The following is a 24,112-nucleotide window of genomic DNA, read 5'->3' as shown; positions in this document are numbered from 1 at the left end:
ATATACAATTAAAATACATATAGTATTTCCAAAGGCTAAACCATCTCATGGAACTGTAAACAATGTTTTAAATCATATATTGCACCAGAAAACAGAAGCAATCTTCAGACCCTTCTTGTAAAATGATATGATTTTATTAATCAACTTATTTACTTATTTATTTTTTTTTTCCTGTAGAACACTACTAAAACCACAGTTCCCTTGCTGTTATTACCTAAGAAAGTTTAGCATTGTTTCCCTGCTACAGAGACTTAAGATTTTGATTTTATATTGCCATTTGGGTGCAATCATTTCTAAAAATCATTTACTTTCAATGTTATGTCAGAACAGTGTCAGCTACTAGAATCTCCAGCAAGTGACTACTCACTAGATATAGTTTTACAATGCAAGATATGTAAATACAGAAAAAATAAGATTTGGGGAAAACTATATTAATACTCCCCAATTACTTCTGAATCTATTTGAAACAGCAGGCAGATCAATGACAAATTGATGCCTGTTGTCTTTTTGTTCACTCTTGCAATGTCTGTATGCAAATCCTTGAAAAGAGTGACAAGAAAACCTGGGAAATTCAGTTAGTATTTTTTTCAGAAAATCAGATAAATTTGACTTTAGAAACAGATGTGGATTCTATCTCTTGATGATTCTGGAAGCAAAAAACATGTATTTTTCAAGCGTAGTGCCTTTTTTAGAATTAAATTTTTAGCTTTCTCCTCCCTTGCCAGGAAAAGTCCCACTTTTTAAGACTGCCTAACACAGAAAAGAAGACAAACTAAGCTGCCATTTCATTTCTGCTTATGCAGTATAGTTCTGCACTTTACCCTGCACACTAGAAAACTATTTGGCAGTAACATCATAGGAAAAAAAAAAAAAACAACAAAAAAACACTTTCACATTTTTTACACAAATGTATAAATATTCTGCTGTAAGGCTAACTCTTACTCAGTTTTAATGGATCAAATAAGGTATTATCTTTTTGACATACATACATTATTTTCCAAGCAAAATCATGTCTTTTGGCAATGTTTTAATTATAAAATATCTGACTATACATTAAATAGCATGTAGTAGTTCTTTTAACGATCTATTCAAAATATGTGATTTTGATATAAAAAATTAAGACATTTTTTGTTTCAGTTACTTTTTTTTTTTTTTTTTTTTTTTTTTAATCTGTGTTCACCTGTAAATTGCAGAGGCTGGATAAGATCCTGTGTCGTAACTAACCCTCACTCTACCACGGTACAGCTCTACTGCTATGTGATCTTTATCGCCTTTGTAGAGAAGGATCCCACTGTCTTCATCCGTGGCAATCTAATTAAAAGAAAGAAACACTTAGAAAGAACTAAAAATATTAAATCAAAATGCTGTAGTAAGTGAATTTCTGAATTTACTGCTATAGCCTATTACTTTACTGTAAAATTCTTCCTTCATTGACAACATGACAAAATTCTTTCTGTTCCAATCAATAAGCCCATCTACTTCAGTATGATAGAGTTATTCTATTATTTTTATATATTTTTAGCTCAAACTGTGAAAAGCTGTTTAAGTGAGCCAATACATTTTGGGTATTTTTCCACACTATGAGAGATCATTTACACCATTTTCCAGATCAGAATCTGCAACAGAAATAATCTTACCTGCAGAGTGATATTGGTCTGGGGGCGTATCTTAGCTGAAGGAATTTGTAGATAGGATTCTTTGTTGACAAAATTTATACTGATCAGTTTTTCACATTTTTCACCCTGGTAGCCTGATAAACACTGGCAGATTGGTTCACTCTCTTTTATAATACACTGGGCTCCATTTTGGCATTCATAGTTATCACAAGGACTGGTGCGAGGTAAAACCATTGGCGGTGAAAACTCACAAAACAAGCCACTAAATACAAATAGAAAAATCAGTATTTCAAAAAAATAAAATGTGACTTTTAGAAAGACATACATGTTTTTATTGTCTTCAGATCTTCCTCACCTGTATCCTTCTGGGCAAATACATGTATACCCATTAACTGCATCAGTACACTGTGCTCCGTTTTTACATTTGTTGTCCTGGCAGTCATCAAAGTCAATATCGCAATGTTCACCTATGTATCCAGGTGTGCAGTCACATCTGTGAAACAGGAAAGCAGGTTGGATAACACAGTGCCTCTTAATAATAGTGTGTTTATGACAAAGATAAGGACCTACTGAATTGTTTAAAACTTGAGGAAAAAAAATCATTGCTGTGACTTTGTATATAAAAACTATGTAGCTTAATCATGTTATTATTTGGAGAGTCTACAGTGCATGGAATCCAGGTTTGCCAGTTACACATGCTTACTCATTATCTGACATTATATCAAATAATTTGTGTCTTAAAATCTAGAGAGCCCTCATGAATCATTTTGACAGTTCTTGGAATTTATGAGTAATGCAGAAAGTTAAGGGATGTGGTAAGTGGCTGTGAACACTAAAAATAATCAGTTATGTTTAGTTGCTGAAACTGAGAAAAATAATCCAAAGTTTCTATTATACTGATGGATATTTCCTTTGTCAACTGAGCAACTAGGATTGGGCCAATGATTCATTTATTCAGTTTATAGGTTATTCATAGCTTCACCCCTCCCCCCCCCCCAAAAAAAAAAAAAAAGCTCAACCAGCCCGATAGCTGCATGGTTAGTGAACTAACGGTAAGTCTCAAAACACACCCTAACCCTTCCCTGAGACCCAAATCCCCACTGGACTAGAAATTTCACATTATCAAAATAGTGTGTAAATTTTTTTTTTTTTGCTATTATTATTTTACTCATGCAACTCTCACTGTTAATGTTAATGGCATTCCTGCAAGGAATTCTCATGTTAGATTGAGTGAATGCTCAGAACTCTGTGAAAAATGAATGGAAAAGATTACTAATTCATACATTCACATGCTCTTCTTTTTATTAAGATGTATGTGATTGATTTCATTAGACTCTGTGATTCCCTTCTTGATGTTGTTTCTTCTTGTATCTAAGAGTTGCTCTAAAGAGCAAAGAGTCATTTCAAATAGCTGTGTAATGTTAAATTAAGTACTTCAATAAAATATGTCCCAATTTTTATTCAGCAAATATGAATAAGAAAATGGAATGAGAATATAAGGCACGCTATTAAAAAGCTAAGTGAGATACATGCTTGAAGCTAATGCATGTGTTAGCTTCTGATTTAAAATCTCAGAAAGTGAGATTTTAAAGATGGAAGATTAATGAACTGGGCAGTCAAGTATAACATACCAAACTAGGCTTATTGAAATGACATGAAGATAATAAACATAACACAGACAAATTTAAATCCAATAAGTTTTTTATTTTCCAGTTTAAAACTATCAACTTCATTTCATTTTCATATGAATATTTGATATAATTGAATATTTTTTGCCACATTTTAATAACACATTGTTTCATAAGTAGTTGGAATGATTATCAATCCTAGATAAGCTGATTCTGGGACAAGAACATAATGTGCATAAAACATGTGCGAAAGCTGCAGGTTTCCTAAATTTATTAACCTAAAGCCTATTAAAAACACTTTTAAGTATGTGTACTAATTAATTATAAGGATATGGTATAATTACAGATTAGTTTTCTTGGGAATTAACTTTATTTTATATCTTTCAGTGTACCTTCCTAATAACCTCTTTCACAATTAATTCTCAGAAAGCAGTATAATAATTCCACTTCAGTTCAATGTAATTATTTTCCTATTGGCTAAGCTACTACAAAGGTTTTGTATAGACAGTTACATAGACTAAACACTCTATATTTTGTTCCTCTTTAAATTCTGACTGAAATTAGAACTGTTAAGGATCTTTTAATTCCGTAAACATATTTAAGTTAATAATGTAGATCTACCTGAAAATAAATGGGTCTATACTACCACAATATTTGATTATAATTGAAATCGGTATTTTGACAATAGAACTTATTTCCACTAAAAGAAAAGAAGTTGAACAGGATAAATAAATAGAAATTTAGACTCAGCTAGACCATGACAATATTTTAAACTTACTTGTAACCTTTGGGTGTCAATATACACTTTGAGTCATGTTGGCAAGGATTCAGGTTTTGAGCACAGAAATCTAGTTTCTCCTCACAGAGCTCACCTGAAATGTAACGTATGTTGTCAACTCAGTGAAAACACCACAGTGACCTGAAAATAATTGTATTTTAAAAGTAACTGCTATGATTTTTTTTTTTTTTGTTAACACTAAAAAAATACATACCTCATGATATAATGAATAAATTTCACACAGAAATATTGATTTGTACTGTAAGTTGTTACTGTTAATACAACTGTCTGACAATATAATTCCAATTACCCAGCAATGAAAACTTGCTTTCTACTTTTTCCTAATTGACACTCCAATATATCACAATAATCTGTTGTCATAATATGTCATAATATACCCGTTCTGTGAAAAAAAAAAGAAAAATAATTCCCTGCTGTTAGAAGCTTAACATGGGCTGGGTAATCTATACAATATTTTAATATGGTTAAAATAGGATCTCATTGCAACTTTTTGAAAAGTAAACACTTATAGATACGTAAACAGATAACTAATGTCTTGTTCCCTAACTAATCAGAAGATACCATGAATAATGTCCTGGTTTACCACTGGTTTGTAAAAGAAGTATAATTATTCTAGCATCCATAAGAAGAATATTTTAAACCCTATACCTGATGAATTTAGAGACTCGTATTGGGACCTAATACTATGGAAGGAGCAGGGTTGCTCCTTGTTATTTGTCAAGTGAGTAAAGAAATTGAACAGTGCACCAAAATGAGGAAGAAAAGAGCAGAAGATAGCAGATGTCTTCAGTGCTCAAGTCAAACTTTAATTCAGGAAGAACAATACTTAGCAATCCTCAGTTTTACCCAGCTAAGTGTGGTGCTGGCCAGCAGCATAGCTAGATCACAGCATGTTTAAGGCCGCCTGCCTTTAAGGCTGCCTGCTCCAACCCTCTGCTCAAGCACAGCCATCCATAGCAGGCTACCCAGGACCATGTTCAGGCAGCTTCTGAAGATCTCCAAGGAGGAGACTCCACAGCCTCTCTGGGCAACTTGTGCCAGTGCTCTGTCACCTGCACACCACAGAAGTGCTGCCTGATGTTTAGACAGAAACTCCCATGTTCCAGTTCGTGCCCACTGACTCTTGTCTGGGCAGTGGCCACCAATGAAAAGTGCCCGAATGAGCAATCAATATCTGCTGGAAGGCAGTACAGTACTGAGGATGAGGACAGCATCATCATCAGTGCAGTGTAGGAAAGAAGAAAGGCAGACCACTTAGGGACACATCTTGGGTAGAATCACAAACAGGTGGATTGGAAAAAGGCAGAAAGGTATAGGATAATAACATCAAAATGGAGTTTTAGAGCAGGAATATGAATTAAGATATCTTCCAAAATACATATGCACGTATATGTGTATGAACCAGCTCATCAGCTACTACTGTCATTAAGCAATAAGGTTTCTAACATCTTAAAGTGCTCCTTGTCAATTTCTCAGAGTGCTTAGCACAACACAAACTACCCTCTGTCTTACATGGGCTTCTCTGGCATCACAGAAGTACACATAATAATAAACTGAAAGCAACAGTAGATGGTTAAATGTCTATTTTTCTTGTCTTTTTTTTTTTTTTTTTTTTTTCCCCTGGGGTTGGGGGGTGAGGAGGGGCAGCTTCAACTGATCCTCCCTAGAAAGCTGTCATTTCCACAGCAAGCATACTTACATACCATTGTTTAAGACTACACACTATCATGACTACTCAAGACCTCACATATTATTTCCAGAACTTATTTCTTAGGATATGTAAAATTTATTTCAAACAATAGAAAAATAAATAACATTTAGAGTTGAGGAACAGTCCCCATTAGCAGCAATGACAGAGAAAAAGGCAAAACTGAACAAGAGCTAAGATGGTTAAACAAGAGCATAAAAACACATCATTAATATATATGTTGAAGTTCTATAAGGCATGGAACCTCGCAATAACATGGAACATGGATAAAAAAAGAAAAACTGCTACAAAATTGCATCACAGCCCTCCAGCAGGGAAAAAAAAAAAAAAAAAAAAACAACAAATAAATAAATAAGATCCAAACTGGTTCCACTGGTTCCATACAAAGGTTTAAAAAACAAGAACAAAAAAAAATATAGCACCTTACCAATTTGCAAGTAGAGTATTTTCCATACAAAACTAAATAAGCTTTGAATTAACATAAGACAATGGTATTCAAGCACAGGCTATTTAGCAGACCTTGGGAAAGCTGTCAATGTGATAGTAAATATATTTAGGAAATTGAATGAAGATCAAATACAGGCCACTGAAGATCACAGAATCACAGAATCACAGAATTTTCTAGGTTGGAAGAGACCTCAAGGTCATCGAGTCCAACCTCCAACCTAACGCTAACAGCCCTCCACTAAACCATATCCCTAAGCTCTACATCTAAGCGTCTTTTGAAGACTTCCAGGGATGGTGACTCCACCACTTCCCTGGGCAGCCTGTTCCAATGCCTCACAACCCTTTCTGTAAAGAAGTTCTTCCTAACATCTAACCTAAAACTCCCCTGGCTCAACTTAAGCCCATTCCCCCTCGTCCTGTCACCAGGCACGTGGGAGAACAGGCCAACCCCCACCTCTCTACAGCCTCCTTTAAGGTATCTGTAAAGAGCTAATACACAGGATTTAAATTCTATCCTCAAAGCCTCTTCAAAATCTCTATGGACTTACTAGTCTTGAAGCGTGAAACTGTTATGGCTAGGTCAGCGCACAAAGAATCCTGAAATACCAGGGATTCTTAGCATCCCACGATATATCAAACAAAAAACAGATCCGTTTCTCTTTTCAAAGGGTTTTGTTTGAAAAAACCACCCACAAACAAACAAACAAAACTAAAACACCACTAGTTCTTAATTTATACTGTTAATATATTTATCTTCTGAGTGGAGCTTTTCTGTAATGAAAACATAACTGTTTGAGGAAAAGTAAATAGAAAAAGTAAGTAGAAATACATGACATGGAATCTGAATCACTGAATAATAGCTTCCTCATAAAGTAACATCTTTTAGCATATTGAATAACCAATGTATTATTCAGAATTTAACTGAGACAAAGGTGAAGACGAGAAAATAATTTTGTTGAAATGAAGAGAGTGATGAAAGTGAAAAGCTCACTGAAGGAAATACCAGGTTTATCTAGTTATGCTTCTTGGCCTTACTGGAAGGAAATGTCAGAGAGTTCTCTGATTTTAAAAAAACATGACATGTTTTTAAAACCATTCTACAAAATAATGTAAAACAATTGCGAAAAAAAGTCTTAGGTCAAGGAAGCTTACTACCAATGTTATACTCATAACAATACCAAGCCTGTTGTAACTGAGCTTGGCTAAGTAACCATGTTTTTGAAGATGACGATGGGAACATTATTGTACACAGAAAGAAAAAAAAAAAAGCAACAGACTAGTTTGTTTAAAAATAATCAGTACATAAAGTGTCAAAAAAAAAAAAAAAAAGTTCCAAAACTTAATTAGAAACAGTTGTAACTGTTTTCATGAGATATCTGAAAAGCTATGGAGTCTGCTTTCTGGTACGTAGTAGCACTAAAACCAGTGGAACTGTGTCATCGACATAGTCTGAATGAAGACCCTCCAACATCAAAACTGGAATATTTGCTGAGATTTTACCACTAGATATAGATGATGTTTCAGATTTAAACAGTCAGACAGCACTATTCAATATTGATAATGTGTTGTGTGCAACCAAAGATATAAGTTGCTAGATTCACAGGTTAGTTTTTGTTTCCTCTGCATATGTTAATACACTTATGATTTGATGAGATTATAAATCGTAGAAAAAAATAACTTTGGATTTTCCAATATATAAAGGCATATAGTATAACAAATGATAAAGAACAATGCAATGATATGAAAAATGATTTACATCATTGCTATTTTGCTAGTTGGGCAATAAATTTAAAATATAATTATATAAAGGAATGTGACCCAGTATATTTCTGAATGAAGAGAAGAGCTCTAAGACAAATGAACATGGGCTGCTGAATATTACAGCACATTGAAAATTACAGACAAGCTTACTGAAGAAACAAGCATAAAATCACCAGTGTATTAGCAAAACTGAGTATGATATTAGAATATAAATTAGAGAAATGATTTAAAAGAAAGTATGGTCAATTTTAATCATCATAATCAGTTTTTTGCTAGAATACTTATTAATTGCTCCAAAACTAAAATACATACTGTAGAATTATGGGTAATTACTAGCACAGTAGGATATTTACACAGTAAATATGTGTACATATTTATCTGTTCCAGCTTCTGAACTTGCCTGCCATAAATTGTGAGTTAACTTCTGCAGTCTGTTTTATAAGCTAGGTATTATAGTCCAAGTGTTTGATTTGGTGTCTCTGTTAATTACTTCTGACTGAAATAGTTAACAGACTGTGGGAATGGTTAGGAAACATTATTGTTACTTAACAAAATATATACAGAAATTTCTGCATTTTTATGAAGTCTTCAGTTTAGCAAACAGTAGACAACAAAGTATTTAAAGTACTGAGCTCACTATTCACAAAAGACAAAAATATCTACTCTACAAGGGATAATTTAGCTTATTTTTTTCACAGCTACAGAAGGATGAAGTTTATAGTATTTAACTTTTTTTTTTTTTTGAATTGGAAAATATTTTTGGAACTTAATTTTAAAGTAAAATTCTAAATGTGATTCATTGCTAGACTTTTCCTGACTTTTACCATTGATTACCTCTGTTCAGCTAAGTCTCATGTTTGTAGATATGCAAGATGGGGCTTATTATTTTAACATTTTAAATTATTTTGCATTTATGCTGTTTGGCAGAAAAAACAAAAAACAAAAAACTTTAGGCAAATAAGCTTTAAGACGCTAAAGGAAAACAGAACGATGGATCATCTGCTCCAGTGGGGGGATTGGACTAGATGATCTTTCAAGGTCCCTTCCATTCCCTAGCGTTCTGTGATTCTATGATCATAGACTAGAATCACTAATGGCAGTGATCAAACTATCAAACAATCTAAGCAAGTGGCTTAGATTGCCAAGGATGTATACTCCCTCTTCATGAAAATGCAGCCAGAATATTTTAATATACTTCAAATGACTGTACTATTATATATTATGAGCTTGACTATTAATCTTCATGAAACAGAAAATTTTACATGTGATGAAAAGCAAGGGTTGCAAAGGTATTGTTTTATTCTTAGAAGTTGTAACGTTAATGTGCAATTCTTACAAGACTAAGGATTATGATCCTGATCTAATAAAATAATTAGAATTTTAATCAAGTTTTATATGGTATGATTTGCATTTTATTTGCATGTTTAAACTTTAGGCAGGTACTTATCTGGTTACCAACTGAATTGAAAATGGTAACTTAGCTCCTTACTGTAGCAGCTAGAAGGCAATGTAATGAAGTTTTGAAAGATATGAAACTAGAATTTACATCTGTGTCTAAGGCTTGCCTAAACTGAGATGATTACTTAAAATAATCCTGTTTTCCTACAACTGTCACAATTCAAAAGATGTATGCCATGATAAAACTGAGTGATCCTTCAAGCAAGTTATAGACCGATAATTGACTTTCATGTTCAGCTGGCAAGAAAATACAAGCATTTATCACACACATCTGCTTAACTTTGATGCTGAACTTAGTTCATATCTCTGAGTAATTTGTTTGTGAGAAATGTATTCTTGATAAAATCAGTAATTTTAACATGTTATAGTTCACACTTGTGTCATACATTTACAATGACTACAGTTCTGTTTAGGACTCATGGCCTTTCTACCTTTTATCACATTGTAAAGACATGCAAAATACAAGCAAGCCAAATTATACACAAATAACATCTGTTTCAACTTGAAATTGGGACTTGAGTCTTTCCACAGTAGCATCTTCAGTTTACTTTCCATTTAAAAAGCCATTTTTTCATGGACGTAGGAAATAAGGTTGGGTTTTTGTTTGTTTCATTTACAAAAGAAAATCCTAAAATATTTCAGTTTACACTGCTGGAAATCAGTGACAAAGCAAATTTTATCCATAAGTCACTGATGTCGAACAAGTTATTGTAATCTGCTTGGCTGATTTACGATTAAGCATACAAATATATTTGCAAGTATAACAAAGAACTCAGTTCTTATATTTCTCTAAACTGAGCTTTCACTTCTTCTAGTTTTCCTCATGTTAAATACTTTTTATATAATCAAACAGTTTCAATACAGGGACAGTAACAGAACACTATAGACATAAAAACTTAGGAAGTGACAAGGGGGAAAGAAAAAGGGGGGGGCTACGTTTTTTGTCCAAATAACAACAGTAAAAGGCAAATAGAGGAACATGTCTAAATTGAACACAACCTTAACCATGGAACACCTACAGTTGGAATTACTTTCTGGAAATGTCTGTTTCACTCCATCAGTTGCAGAGGGTGTTTAGACTCTGAATTTAAGTTGTAAGAATAATTCTCCAGATGTCTAAAATAACCAAAATTGATGGTATACTTGCAGATTTGCTCAACATGCTGTTTAGTGGTTAATGAGAAAGATTTTTCATTACTAGTGAAATATTATATTGTTTTATAGACAGCACAATAGGTTTATCAAATTAACTTGATAGCAAATACACTACAAGATGACTTGACTCATTTGTTTTCAGAACTATACAGTTAGTTGTAGAAGTATAAATAACTTTATATAAATATAACTTCATATATATATTGTTACGGATAATGTTATTTTTCAGATTGAATAAACCAGCTTGTACAGAAGATACTTTAACTCTGTTAGTGAAATAGGTGTTAGGCAGAAACTTTTAAAACTAAAAAGATCATGAAAAAGATCATGAACATCCAAAGTTAGTGTCATAAAAATTTCCACCATTACTTTTCCTATAGAATAGTCTGAGCTTAATGTGTTCATTTCAAATATTTTAGATATTTATGGCAAAAAAATCACAGATATGATAAGAAAGGGGATTGCCATTTTATACTCCAGAAAAATTTCTAGTACCATCATCTAATGAAGAAATTACAGAAAAACAGTGCTATATAATACAGAATACATTAGAATGGAACCAAGGTATGTTTTAAAAATAATGAGACTAAAGATTTCAGAAGATCACCATGTAAACCTTTTTGTTAGTCCTATCAGGATGCACAAATTTCTAATATATCTGGAAAAAAAAAAAAGACAGTGAAAGTAGTGTTAAAGTACTCCTGCACAGCGATCTGTAGCTTAAACAAGATTCTTTTGACATCTATTCACAGCTAGATCAAGGTGCCTGATTTGAGGATTTGTAGTGAGCTTTCTAAATTATACCTATATACGATTCATTTGATCTTATTTAAGAACTGAAATCCATGCACCTTTAAGGAAAGGAAAGTGAAAAAAAACCAAGTAAGTGAAAATAGGCTTAAAAGACAACTGACCTTTTTCCACTTCATTCAGATTAGCAGCTTGCAGTGACAAAGACAGAAGAGACAAGAGACTTTTTACATTGTAATACAACAGCATAGCACATTAAGCTAATGCACAACTATAGCAGCAAGAGAGGTTGATATAGCAAAATGAAGCAAGCTTCAGAGTCTCACCTACAGCAGAGCAAAACAAACAGAAAAGGTAAGAAGTACATGCCACTGGTGGCATAGGAAAGGTTTTACTTTTGGATCGGTTAGATCTGTGATCTAATGACTGATGGCAATGAACAAGAGAAATGATCATCTGTAATCTATAGAATGTACATAAAATGACCTGATGTTTACTAGACTGAGTTTAAAATAAAGAAGATGATAATGTTAAGAGAATAGCAGAGTTAAAGAGTGCAGGACATAGTGATGCATTTTAAATGATTTATTTCTCAAGGTTTCATCAGACAGTCTGAATGTCTGATGATTGCATTTATTTCCTGTTACTTCACAGTTCCAGTTTGTGATCTTAAGAAAGCTCACAGTATCATGCAAATACCTTTCTTGTCTTTCCACCTGTAACTGTGGATTCCCAGTTCTTAAGCAATAATATAAGCTAATAGGCTTTTATATATCTCTCTCTCTATATATACGTACTATATATATATATACATAGATATTAAAATCAACAATGCTTAATTGAGAAGTGTCAATTTTCACCAGATTTTTATAAAAGGAAAAAATTAAAGGTTTGGTTTTGCACTATAACATTCCCTATAACTTTTTTTTTTGTTTTGTATTTTTTTACATGTATTTCCAGAGGTGAGATTCCAGTAATTCTTCTACATAAAATTAAAACTTTAAATAACAATGATTTACAATTCATACCAACAAGTTCCAACTGACTTCTTTCATATATTATGCTGTGTGAAATATAAAGCATGTTTGTAGATAACCATTTACTCAAAAAAAAAAAAAAAAAAAAAAATAGTTCTGGGCTGGTGCACTTCCACATCCAGTGTATATGTTCTGTGACATCTTGAACATAAACAATTCAACGTATGTCCAATAAAATTAAAAGAGAATTGTCTATGGTGGTATTTTTCTGTTATATACACTGTCCAAGCCTCCAGCACCTTACAGCCCATGGACTTTCTGAGCTAGAGATACCTTTGTATTTAAAAATACATATATTTTTTAATCTGCTGAATATATAGACAGTTTTCCTGACGTTTAGTTTATTTTTGCCCAGCTAGTACAGGAATTCATCAAGTGAAAAATACCTTCCATAAAAACAAAACAAAAAAACACACCACATTAGCAATATGCAAATCTGGCTTTAACCTGTAAGAACAGATACCAAGATCTAAATGCTTATAAAGTTCCTCATGAAAAATCACTGTATCTATACTTGTCAGGGATTTTGTTACTTATCTTTGAAACCAAGCTATTGGCTAGATAAAAAAATGTTACAAATAATTTGGTATCGCATATACAGTAGCGGCAACTGTAAGATTACTTTGTATTCTGAACACTACCATTTCTAGAACCCAATGTGTCCAGACCACTGTCAGTTTAGCTCTTAACGCTCCAAGTTATTTAATTACTATGCAAGATCAGGGATGACAGGTGTAAAGACCAGCTTAATGTTTTACATTTTCTCCTTACAATTTATCTGGATTAAAACTAACTTAAGATCTCACACCTTGTGACTATCTTCAGATGCTTTGTAAGACAGTGTACTGTAGAATTCTGCACTGTATCCTGTAGAATGAAAAAAATGAAATTTTGCTACAACTTATGTCCAATTTATCTATGAAATGAGGCTCTGGTCTTGCATGTGTGTCTGTTTTTGGTAAGGTGTTAGAACAATCTAATGAGATAGTGTAAAATCTCAACAGTTTTTGAGAACAAAACAGCTAAACTTACTGATTACCAATAGATTGTTTTGTTTTATTTTTGAGCTGGTGAGAAGATTCTCACCTATTCGCATGACTTACTGATTTCAGTAACAATTATGACTAGGCATTGAATCTCTAAAAGCAAATCTGTTTTTCTACAAGGATTACTGTTAGGAAACAAGAACACTTGCCATATAAACTCATAGCATTTTCCCTTTAGAGTTAGGCACAAACTGTTCTACAGCAACAGCAGGCTCCTCAAAGAAAAGTAATCGCCACTTCCTCAGTGATGAGTCAAATTAAAAAATACACTTTCTTGTATTTTAACTAAAAACAAAACTGCAATACATCAAGTTAAATATTTTACAAATCCTTATGCTTCCCTTTTTGGTCTAACCATATATATATATATATATATATATAAAAATGCTACAATTGAAGTTTCAATTGTAAATGTAAACCACACATTTCAATTACAATACTACAGAAATACAAGAAGCACACTTAATCAAAATTTTAGGCTAGCACACATAAACCACATAAACATAAATTTTGTATCCACTCATGGGTATTTAAGGCAAAGCAGTCCTTCCCATGGGATATTGTGAATACAACAAGCTATTGGCCCTAGCAGTCCAAATGCACCTAGAGCGATGTCAAAAATGAAGAAACAGGTAACAGGCCAAAAAAACTGCGAAGCTGCTGAGGAGAAATGGACGTGCAAATGAACTGTCTGCTATTTAATAAGTACATGAAACGTCCTAGCATGATATCACCAAACAGGAAGACTCAGCTGGTGTGACTGCTTTGCTCTCTACCATCCTACACAGCAGAGTATCCAATCCTTTTTAAAGGAGATGGCAACTGAATCTCGGGAATCTGAAGCTTGACTCAGACATGGCTAAAATATTAATAATCCGAGAAATAACAAACATCTAACACTACTTATTGAAGCTGTTACCTGTTATTTTTTTCTAAGGCTTGAATTGTCAGTTGCTTCTAGGTATTAAGGTAACAGTACCTGCCAAATGAGTATGGTTAAGCAGAAGGTTATGTCTAATTTTCCAGATGTGGACCACCCAGTTATTCTTATGTATCTTATTCTGTCGACTTAACCTTTTAACCTGTATTGCTTTAGGTATTGTGACTCATTCTGCATGAAGAAATTTTTTCCAAACATTTACTCAGAATAAGAACTGCACAAATACATATATTAGATTATGAAGTTGCATTTCTCTTACCGATGTTCTATCATTTTCACTCACTGTGGGTTTCCAAGATTTAAATACTGACTTTAAATTTGAATGCCCTAAATCATTTGGGTAATCCAGTAGGTTGCAGAACTAATGATGAAAATACCTTGGATTAAAAAGGTGCTAATTTTGTTTACAACAAATGAAATTACTTCATGAGTTCACCTCTCCTCAGAGTCATCCAATGCTCAAATGTACCATTCCCTGAGGACATTAAAAAGCTTATCTGACAGCCAAAATAGGATTAATTATAGTTACTATATAGGATGACTAGCTATATCTAATTCCTAGGTTATGGAGGATTTTACTTTTCTTTGTCATGTATTTCAAATCATGGTTTTGTGAATGGAAGCTCTGAATTCTTCTAGTGGTTCACTAGCTGACAGAAAATAGATTTCTAGAAAAACTGAACAACAGATCAACAGAAACAATAGATCTTAATTCTTGTTCTCCAGTGTTCCTGTTGTAATAGTTCCTAATTCTCACAGAGATTGTGAAAATAATCAAAAGAGACCCCATTTCAAAGAAAGAAAGGGTAATGCTTTGGCCTGGCTGCCAATTGATAGAAATGAACAATTTTGCACACTCTAATAATGCTATTTTCTTGTGTGCTAGAGCAGAAAGCATCACAATCTGCATTAATCTTTCTACAGGAGGGCAGGACAGCATCTAGGGATGCCAAATCCAGTTTCCTACTGGCACAGATGGATACTTTTTTGCCCTGGTAGCAGCTTGGACAATATAAAGCAAAAGAAGAATATTTTTCAGATTTCAACAACTAGGGAGATTCTTCACTGGACTGGTTGGTTTAGGTAAACAGATGTAAGGGACACATTTTGAAAGAACTTTTAAATATCAAAATGTAATTTCAAAACAGAGGAATTAACGAATGGGTGTAAAGTCTACTTTTGACTACAAGCCTTACTGAAGAAAAATATCGAGGGAAACTTGACTTCAAACCAATTGTAGAATGACCACTAATTCATCTGCAAACTGAAAAACATGACTGTTTCTCTATTAGGAATTCTTGAATTACCTGTACATCTCTTTATACTCTTACCTGTATATTCAGGTGGACAGAGGCAAGTATAGTTATTGATTCCATCCACACAAGTAGAATTATTTTCGCAGTCATTGTCTTCACAGTCATCAACATTTATTTCGCAGTTTTCACCTTCAAATCCATCTGCGCAAGTGCACCTGTAAAACAGAAAATAAAACCAACCACACGAACTTTTTAGCTGGGGAGACCAGACAAGAAATACTGTAATTAATACATACATTAATTCATAATCACTATCCTCTCTAAAGGAAAATGGATGATATAATATTAAAAAAACATATAACAAACATTACCAAAATATTTTAACATGTTAATTTACAGAAAAAAAGCAACAATAACAATTTGTGCCTTTATTTTTAGTTAAAGGAGCTTAAATTTCATAACTGGGCACTCCTTTAGAAACACCTGTTACATTATAAAATGAGATTATATTTCTTTTATTTATTTTTGTTATTTTAAACACATGGAAAATTTAATTTAAACACATGGACAATTAAATGCACCATCATAAAGCTCTGTTTAAAGTTCCAAGTATTAATGTATTTACATGTATTAATGTAAAAACAAAGACTATATAAACTCTTCAAAGCTGTAACTTTTATTTTGCTTTTACATATGTTTATGCAAAACAAATATATAAAAAGGTAGTAAATGTAAAAGGTCACTCAAATATGACCATGAATACATTTACATGCAATTTGCAGTATCTATAACTCCTGCAACTTTGATTATAAGATTGCTTTAATTTTCAAAATATGTAGTATTTAAACAAGTAAAATAAAAAGGTCAAATTCTGAGATGTGATTGTCACTTTAAATTCTAGAGGCATAATATTGAGATGTATATGCTTAATTTTTAATAGAAAACTAATCTTTGGGCAGAATTTAGAATAAAAAATAAGAATAATGTCTTAATGAATTGCAGGATAATGAATTGTTTCTTTCTGAAGTGTCATTTTTAACAAGCTTGAGGTGTAGATTATTAAATGACTAATAATTTCACAGAAGAATGCTAAAGAACTTTATTTCATAATTCATGAAGTACATCTGGAGTAATTGTACTGTGTGATTAAATAACTCAAGATTAAAAACGCTCACAGCATGTTTATCTGCTGGCATAGTGAGTTTCAAATGAATCATTAATTTTCTGTTTCACTGGGATTTACATTTTATCATTTACATGCTGTCTGTTGAAGTAATACACACAACAACAGATGAATTGTGAGATTTTTTTCAGCAGGGATCTAGCCAGCTATTAATTAGCATAATGGAGTCAATACTATGTTGTCTTGACCTGATAAGCCTCAACTAATCACAATCATTTGTTGTTTTTAACAGTTTCAGAGCTTTAGCTTTCCATGGACAGTAACATGTTCTGAAAACTTGAGAAGCACTGAAAACCTGATTTTGTGGTGCAATTAACAAAGAGAACCCAAAGATTAACACCGAAGTTATTTCATATACTATAAGAGTCAACAGATTTCCATTCTGATATTACAATTAAAAACAATTTACCAAAACCCATCTTTTTCTCCTTCTTTCAGATGACAAGTTCCACCATGGTTGCATGGGTTACTGATGCAGGCATGAATAGGAATATCACAATCTTGACCCTATGCAGGGAACAAGGACATCATTTAAGAAAATACAGACTCTAGTGGAGTAAATTAAAACTCCTTGTAAATGTTAAAAAGGAGAGGCTTACATTTCAGTAGTATTTTTTTCCTCTTCATTCACCTACCTTGAAACCATATGGGCAAGTACATCTATAGAAGTCAACTGGATCATTGTTGCAGGTTCCATCATTTTTACATGGATTCGATAAACAGGGGTTACACTTTGCAAGAATATTAACATCCAAGGGCCCTTAAAAATACAAATGTGATAGTCATAAACGAACTAACACTGATTTATACTTGACAGGATATATTTTTGCATTGCTCTAATTTTTAAAACAACGTTTGTATTTTAGACTGTGGTATTTCTACATGAATTGACTGTCCATAATTCCTCTAACGTGCCCAAATACATTTGTGGTTTAATTTTGTTCGTTTGATTTTTAATTATCATTTTTAAAAAAGTAAAAAGCTGACCTAAAAGTGATTCCTATATCCCCATTATCTGAAATCTGCACAGTTTTGATCCATGATAATTACCTTTCCTTTTTATTTAATGAAAAATACAATTTCAGCTTTTGTCCCTTTAGTGGGTAAAAATTGCCTATGAGAAAAAGAGCTATAGCAGTTTCTAATCCCTCCCTTGGTGGTATTACTGAGAACACAATTTTTAATGTTTTTGTGTTTTTTTTTTTTTTTTAATTGTTTGTTTCAGGATCACATAGGACTAACGGCAAAAATGAACTGGCAGAATTACCTGTAAATTGGTCTAATGTCTGTGAACTATAATGTTTTGAACTATAATGTGAACTATAACTGTATTGTTCAAGCTATCTCACCATAAGTAGGTCTGTATTGCAGCTTGCTCTGTTACGAAGTCAACCCAGTTCTTTACATTGCTGCATTAGTTGAGCCTCAAAATAGCCATAGACTATACCATGAATCTATGTGCAAATGAGGACTGCCATCAATGCCTGTGGTCATGTTTCTTATATTAATGATTATAACAACAGAATTTAGAAATGAATAATGACAAAATCTAAAGTTTCACAAGCCAGACAGAGCTGTGACTGAGATCTTTAGCGTATGTAAATCTTATCCCTATAATACAAATATTTATTAGACATTTATTTATTTTTCATTGCTTTACAATTGTAATTTTTTTTTCCCACATTGAATTTTCAAATTAAAAACCATCAAGTATTGTTGTGTTTTTTTTTTTTTTTTTTTGTCAGACAACCAAAGAAATTACTAATTATTTGTCTAAATTTAGAAATCACCTGCTTATAATAATGCTTCCTTATGTTTTATGAAAATTGAAAGATTGATTACTGTAAAACAAAACAGGGTTGAATTGGCCAAATGCCTATTAAGAGAATGAACACACCTTCTCTACTACTTCCGGCTTTATTGCCTGATGACATTATTGCCTCCAGCTTATTTTCTTATTTAACCAATGGAAAAAAAATCTATACTTATCTACAGATAATTTGTAAATTTCAAAGAATAAACAGTGGTTTCTCCAGTGACAGACACACAAACACACACACAAAAAACTTCTCAGACCTACTGGTGGTGGAACTGCCTGATTGCTCTCATCAAAATGAGCCAGACTGCAATGTTTTTCAAACCAACAGGTCACTGTTACTAAGGTATGGTGGGTTTTGTTTTGTTTTGTCTTTATTCTCTTAACTTTCTTATTTTTTTTCTTTGAAAATTAAACTCAGATAAGTCATTGAAAAGGAGCTGGCATGGAAGGAAGCCATATGATTATAAAGATACAGTAGGGATGCTGGGAATAGGCTGACAAATTTTTCTTTTTATCTGCAGTTGCTGGTATCCATCTGTGTCACAGTTTGCAAGCAAATGCAAGGAGATGAACACGGTAATTTGTGACAATTGCCAAAGTCACCATCTGTATGGATCATTGACTATTCTTTTCTTCATTACCTTATTTTGAAAGAAAAATCTATAGTTGATTATAATTTGTTAAAGCAGCAAACAGTAAAGGTAGGTGAGTTGAAACAAAAACCTCAGAATTGACATACAGAAAGTCTTGCCTATTTACTGTAGACTATTTATGGTTATTGATAGATTGTATTAAAATGTTCAGTGAAAAATATATGGAGTGAGAAGCACATACCTAAAAGAAGATAAATTGTAACACTGCTTCCTTGTCTCAACTGATTAGGGTGAACATTATGGCCTCATTTTTACTTTTTATTAAATAAACTGACAATTATTTGGCATGAAATAAAAAAATATTCAGTAACTGAGGTTATTTTCCTGTATGGATTAGCAATCTAAATTTCACTTCTGAAAAAGAGCCAGCAAATGTGAACACGATTCCCAGCAAGATAGTAAACAACACCGATCTGATTTTGTATCATAAGCATTTATTTCAAATTATTAAGTATGGAGGATCCAATGAAAATGAACATCAATTTGATTTATCATTTTTCAGCTATAAGATAAAAAAAAAAAAAGTTTTAGATTTTTTTTTTTTTTTTTACTCAAGTCTAATGAAAAGGAAGTTCTGGAACCTATTCTAATTTTCACTATATCATTCCTTCCCTTATCTGCTTGCATGTGTTAAAAGACCTGCATATGAAAAGAAAATATTCTGTATGAAATAGAATACCCTATTTTTAACTATTAACACTGCAGAAATATATATATATCCTTGAATAAGCCATAACTGAAAAAAAAAAAACCTTAAAATAAAAGCAAAATAAACACTGTTCTTTCATAAAGAGTGAAAAACCAAATGCATATTACTTTATTGATAAATATACACATACACTCATTTATTTGTCTAATATTTTTGAAGAAAAGCATAATATAAACTCTCCCAAGACCAGATCCTAGCAAAACCTTTGCAACGAAAACTTGAAATCCTGACTTTTTATGACTCAGGAGCCCCTATTTGCTCTTGCAAATGGCCTCAAAATCAGTATCTGCAGAGTCACTTATATCACAACTGCTAATGAAGACACTGATTTCAGTACAATGCAGTGGCAATGATCATTTCAACTGCATTTTTCAGACCCTAAATCTATACTTTTAAAATACAAACCTTTTTAAACAACTATGTTAAATGATATATCATGAAGAGTCAGTTCTAAATTCATCAAAGGGAGAAACAAACAGTAAACATGCATGTCTTAGGAAAGAAGTCTGTCTGAGGTTCACAAAAGGAAGGTCAGAAGGTTTGTTCTTAAACATATCACCCATTCCATCACTTACAACCTTACCTGGTATCAGAAAACCACAAGGCCCTGGAATCTCTAGAAGCAGGGCATGGATGGTAAAGGAGTAAAAGATTGAGAATCTGTTAGAGGCCACATTAAAAAAAAAAAAAAAAAAAAAAAAAAAAGCCCATAAACCTAGAAAAAACATCTGCAAGGAGAAAACAGTAAGATGGTTCCTGGAGGAAAGTAGTTCATAAAGTTTCATAAATTAAATTTATGGAATTTTATAACTGAGACTTCATTTTAAAATGCTCATTTTCACAGGAAACTATTTTTATGTGATTCAAATTCAAGCACCAATTTCACTTTGAACTGAATCCAGAGGTACTGATAGGAGGGAATTACACATTTTGCCTGTTAGTCTGTACGCAATAGCAGAAAATAAACAGATATATATCTGTTAAAAAAAAAAAAAAAAAAAAGTCAACTATTTCTTAATAGGAATATAGCATCTTTCTAATTCCTATTCAGCCAGTTCTCTAATGTTTTCATAAATTACTTGGACACAAGACCTGAAGGTATACTAAGTTTGCAGACAGCACTAAATTGGGAGGACCTGTTGGCTCTGTCACGGGTAGAGATGCCTTGCAGAGAGATCTTGACAATTAGAGGGCTGGGCAATCACCAACGATATGAAGTTTAAGAAGAGTTAAGTGCTGGATTCTACACCTGAGAAGGGGTAAACCTGGCTATACATACAAACTGAGGGACGAGAGGCTTGAGAGACCCTCACAATCTGGGGATTTTGGTTAAGAGCAAGTTGACTATGAGTCAACAGTATGTCCTGGTAGCCAAAGGGCCAACCGTATCCTGGTGTGGATCAGACATGGCATTGCTAGCTGGTTGAAGGAAGGGATTGTTCCGCTCTGCTCTGGTGTGGGCTCACCTCAAATACGATGTGAATTTTAAGGCACAACAATATAAGAAAAACTAGCAGTAGGTCCAAAGGAGGGCTACAAAGATGAAGGGTTTAAAGGGGAAGATGTATAAGGAGTGGCTGAGGTCCTTTGGTTTGTTCAGCTCAGAGCAGAGCAGGCTGAGGGGAAGCCTCATGGCGGCCTGCAGCTCCCTCACGAGGGGAGTCGAGGGACAGGCTCTAAGCTCTGCTCTCTAGGGACTGCAACAGGACCCAAGGGAATGGCATGGAGCTGTGACAGGGGAGGGTCAGGCTGAGTGTTAGGAAAAGGTTCTTCACTGGGAGGGTGGGGACAGGCTCCCCAGGGCAGAGGTCACAGCACAAAGCCTGCCAGAGGTCAAGAAGCATTTGGACAACACTCTCAGACACAGTCTGATTTTTGGGTGGTCCTGTGTGGAGCCAGGGGTTGGACTTGATGATCCTTGTGGGTCCCTTCCAATTCAGGAGATTCTATGATTCTAAGCAAAAGAAAAAATTACTTATCTTTGGATAACAGACATATAATGTCTTATAGGGACATCTTGTCATTGAAAAGCTGCTGAGTGGCAATCTGTAATTATGACATCTTCACAGAAGAACAGTGGCAGGAAAATTATTTATCGCAAAGGTACCCATAGTACCAGATTTCTATTCCTGGAAGTGAAAGAAATACAATACTTTCCCTGCATAAGGGGATATTTTCTGATGGGCAAAGGATATTTTCTGATGGGCAAGAGGAAGTAAGATGTACTATATGGAATGTCTGACAGAAAAATAATAATGATTGTAGGAAGGGGTGACTTTTTTTTTTTTTTAATGACATAGTTAGAAAATAACCAAAAAAGTCCTTCATTTCACTTATATACCTACAACAATGTGTAATAAAAGCATAACTGCAATAATATTCTTCTGTGGATGCTTGTTGAAAAAATGATTGGACTGGCCACCAAATCTAAAATCATACCAAGGAACTTTGCAAAAGATGAGTGTCATATGCAATTAACACAGGTATGACCTCAAAGAAATACTATTGAAAAATTCTAAGAAGGATTTGGAAGGATAATTAATTAGCATCTCATACAAAATAATGGGTTGGATTTCCTGTGTTTTTTGATTACAAAAACAATTTTTCACAGAAAGTCTAATGAGAGAAGAATGAACATAATGAATAGAACGTTGTAAGGAACAACTTGGGATGATAGCTAACTCTGGTGACATCCCAATGCTTTTTTAAGGAAGAATTTACACCTTTGATAATGCTTACCTTTGATAATTCATTAACAGATGAACACGTAAAAATGACTACCTATACTCTGAGAATAAGTTACTTCTACAAAAATAAGATCATATTTATCTGATGCCTCAAAAATAACTATAAGCTTAGTGACAACTTACAAGCATAAGCCTGAATCTGAAAAAATAAAGCTACAGCAGAAGGCGTGCATCCAAAATACTTAAAAGGGGAGAAATTGAGAGAATTGAGGAAGATTAAACAGCAAAACAAACTAAGTCTACTCTCACATATGAATAAAAAAGATACTGTTCTAAGACAAAAAATACTAAAGTTCAGAAAAAGAACCTGAGAATTAAACAGAAATAATGTAAGTTGTCATAAAAGTGCCAATAATATTGGTACCAACACAGAGATAAATACTTGTTTCAATCCCCAAGAAACCTACCTATATAATAACATCTAGAATGAGACTTCTAGAGGTAATCACGTCTTTTATCTATTCTGTGTATTTTAGGCTTTCTTCTGAAACATCAAAGAAAACAGCATTCTGGGCATATTGATGCAATTACATACCACTGAGACAATGCAGACTGCAAGGATTACAGTTGTATTTACAGTTTTTACTGTAAACAGTCTGAAGGGAAAGGACATTCTTTAGTTAAGAGAAGGTAGATGTTTAAATTTTAGTTCATTAAAGAGACAGTACCAGCTACCTATTTACATCTATATACTGATGAGTATTACACTGCAAATAAGAAATTAGACTTATTTTCTCCCTCTCTTGATTGGAAAAAAAAAAAAAAAAAAAAAAAGCAAACAAAACAAAATGTCACAGAAGTTTTTAAAATAAATACAATTCCTGAAAGGAACCAATGGCTAGAGAAGTATGAGGAGAAATGATGACAAGAGTGAGTACTGAGAAGGACACAAATCAGTGAGGACTTCCAAACACTGTAGCTGGTTTTACAGATCTTGCCTGATTGTATTAATGTTTGAGCTGCAGTCATCTCTTGCTCCATTCAACAAAGTTTTTGTGCATGGCTTATGCTAAGGATAATATGCACAACTGTAAATGAATGTAAAAAAAAAAAAAAAAAAAAAAAAAAAGTAAAAAAAAAAGTGTATTATAAATCTAAATAACAAATAAGCAATCACCAACAGTACCTTGGCAAGTAAATTTTTTAGATGGAGTTGTGAGTAGAAGTTTATCTGCCATTTCTCCAGGGCCAGCACAACGCGCAATACCAGGTTCTTTATATTCTGATTTTACCCAGTCAGACAGCCACTGCATATTACAATCACAATAAAGAGGATTTGCTCCAATAGCCCTTTGGAAAACAGATAAACAAAAACGGAATACAATTTTAAATGTTTGTTTTTAGAAAGAGAACCCAGAAAACTGAGGTTGGCAAAAATCTCAAATCACAAACCATACCTT

At 33.2% G+C, this 24,112-nt stretch overlaps 1 protein-coding gene across 6 annotated transcripts in view; it reads right to left on the bottom strand.

Moving 5' to 3' along the window:
• SLIT2 (slit guidance ligand 2) overlaps positions 1-24,112 on the bottom strand; it is a 257,772-nt gene that overhangs the window by 18,749 nt on the left and 214,911 nt on the right. For all 6 annotated transcript variants that reach the window (XM_084518845.1, XM_084518846.1, XM_084518849.1 and 3 more), the window contains 8 exons: positions 23,839-24,002; positions 17,420-17,544; positions 17,194-17,291; positions 15,677-15,816; positions 4,023-4,116; positions 1,972-2,109; positions 1,638-1,878; positions 1,181-1,311 (listed from right to left, as the gene is read on the bottom strand). In XM_084518845.1, coding sequence (XP_084374971.1) covers positions 1,181-1,311; positions 1,638-1,878; positions 1,972-2,109; positions 4,023-4,116; positions 15,677-15,816; positions 17,194-17,291; positions 17,420-17,544; positions 23,839-24,002 — 1,131 coding nt within the window. The remainder of the gene's footprint in view (positions 1-1,180; positions 1,312-1,637; positions 1,879-1,971; positions 2,110-4,022; positions 4,117-15,676; positions 15,817-17,193; positions 17,292-17,419; positions 17,545-23,838; positions 24,003-24,112) is intronic.

Source organism: Aythya ferina (genome assembly GCF_964211825.1).
Source record: "Aythya ferina genome assembly, chromosome: 4".
In the NCBI taxonomy this organism is placed as follows: domain Eukaryota; kingdom Metazoa; phylum Chordata; class Aves; order Anseriformes; family Anatidae; genus Aythya; species Aythya ferina.
The sequence above is the reverse complement of the archived record's forward strand: the minus strand, read 5'-3'. Positions and strand labels throughout refer to the sequence as shown.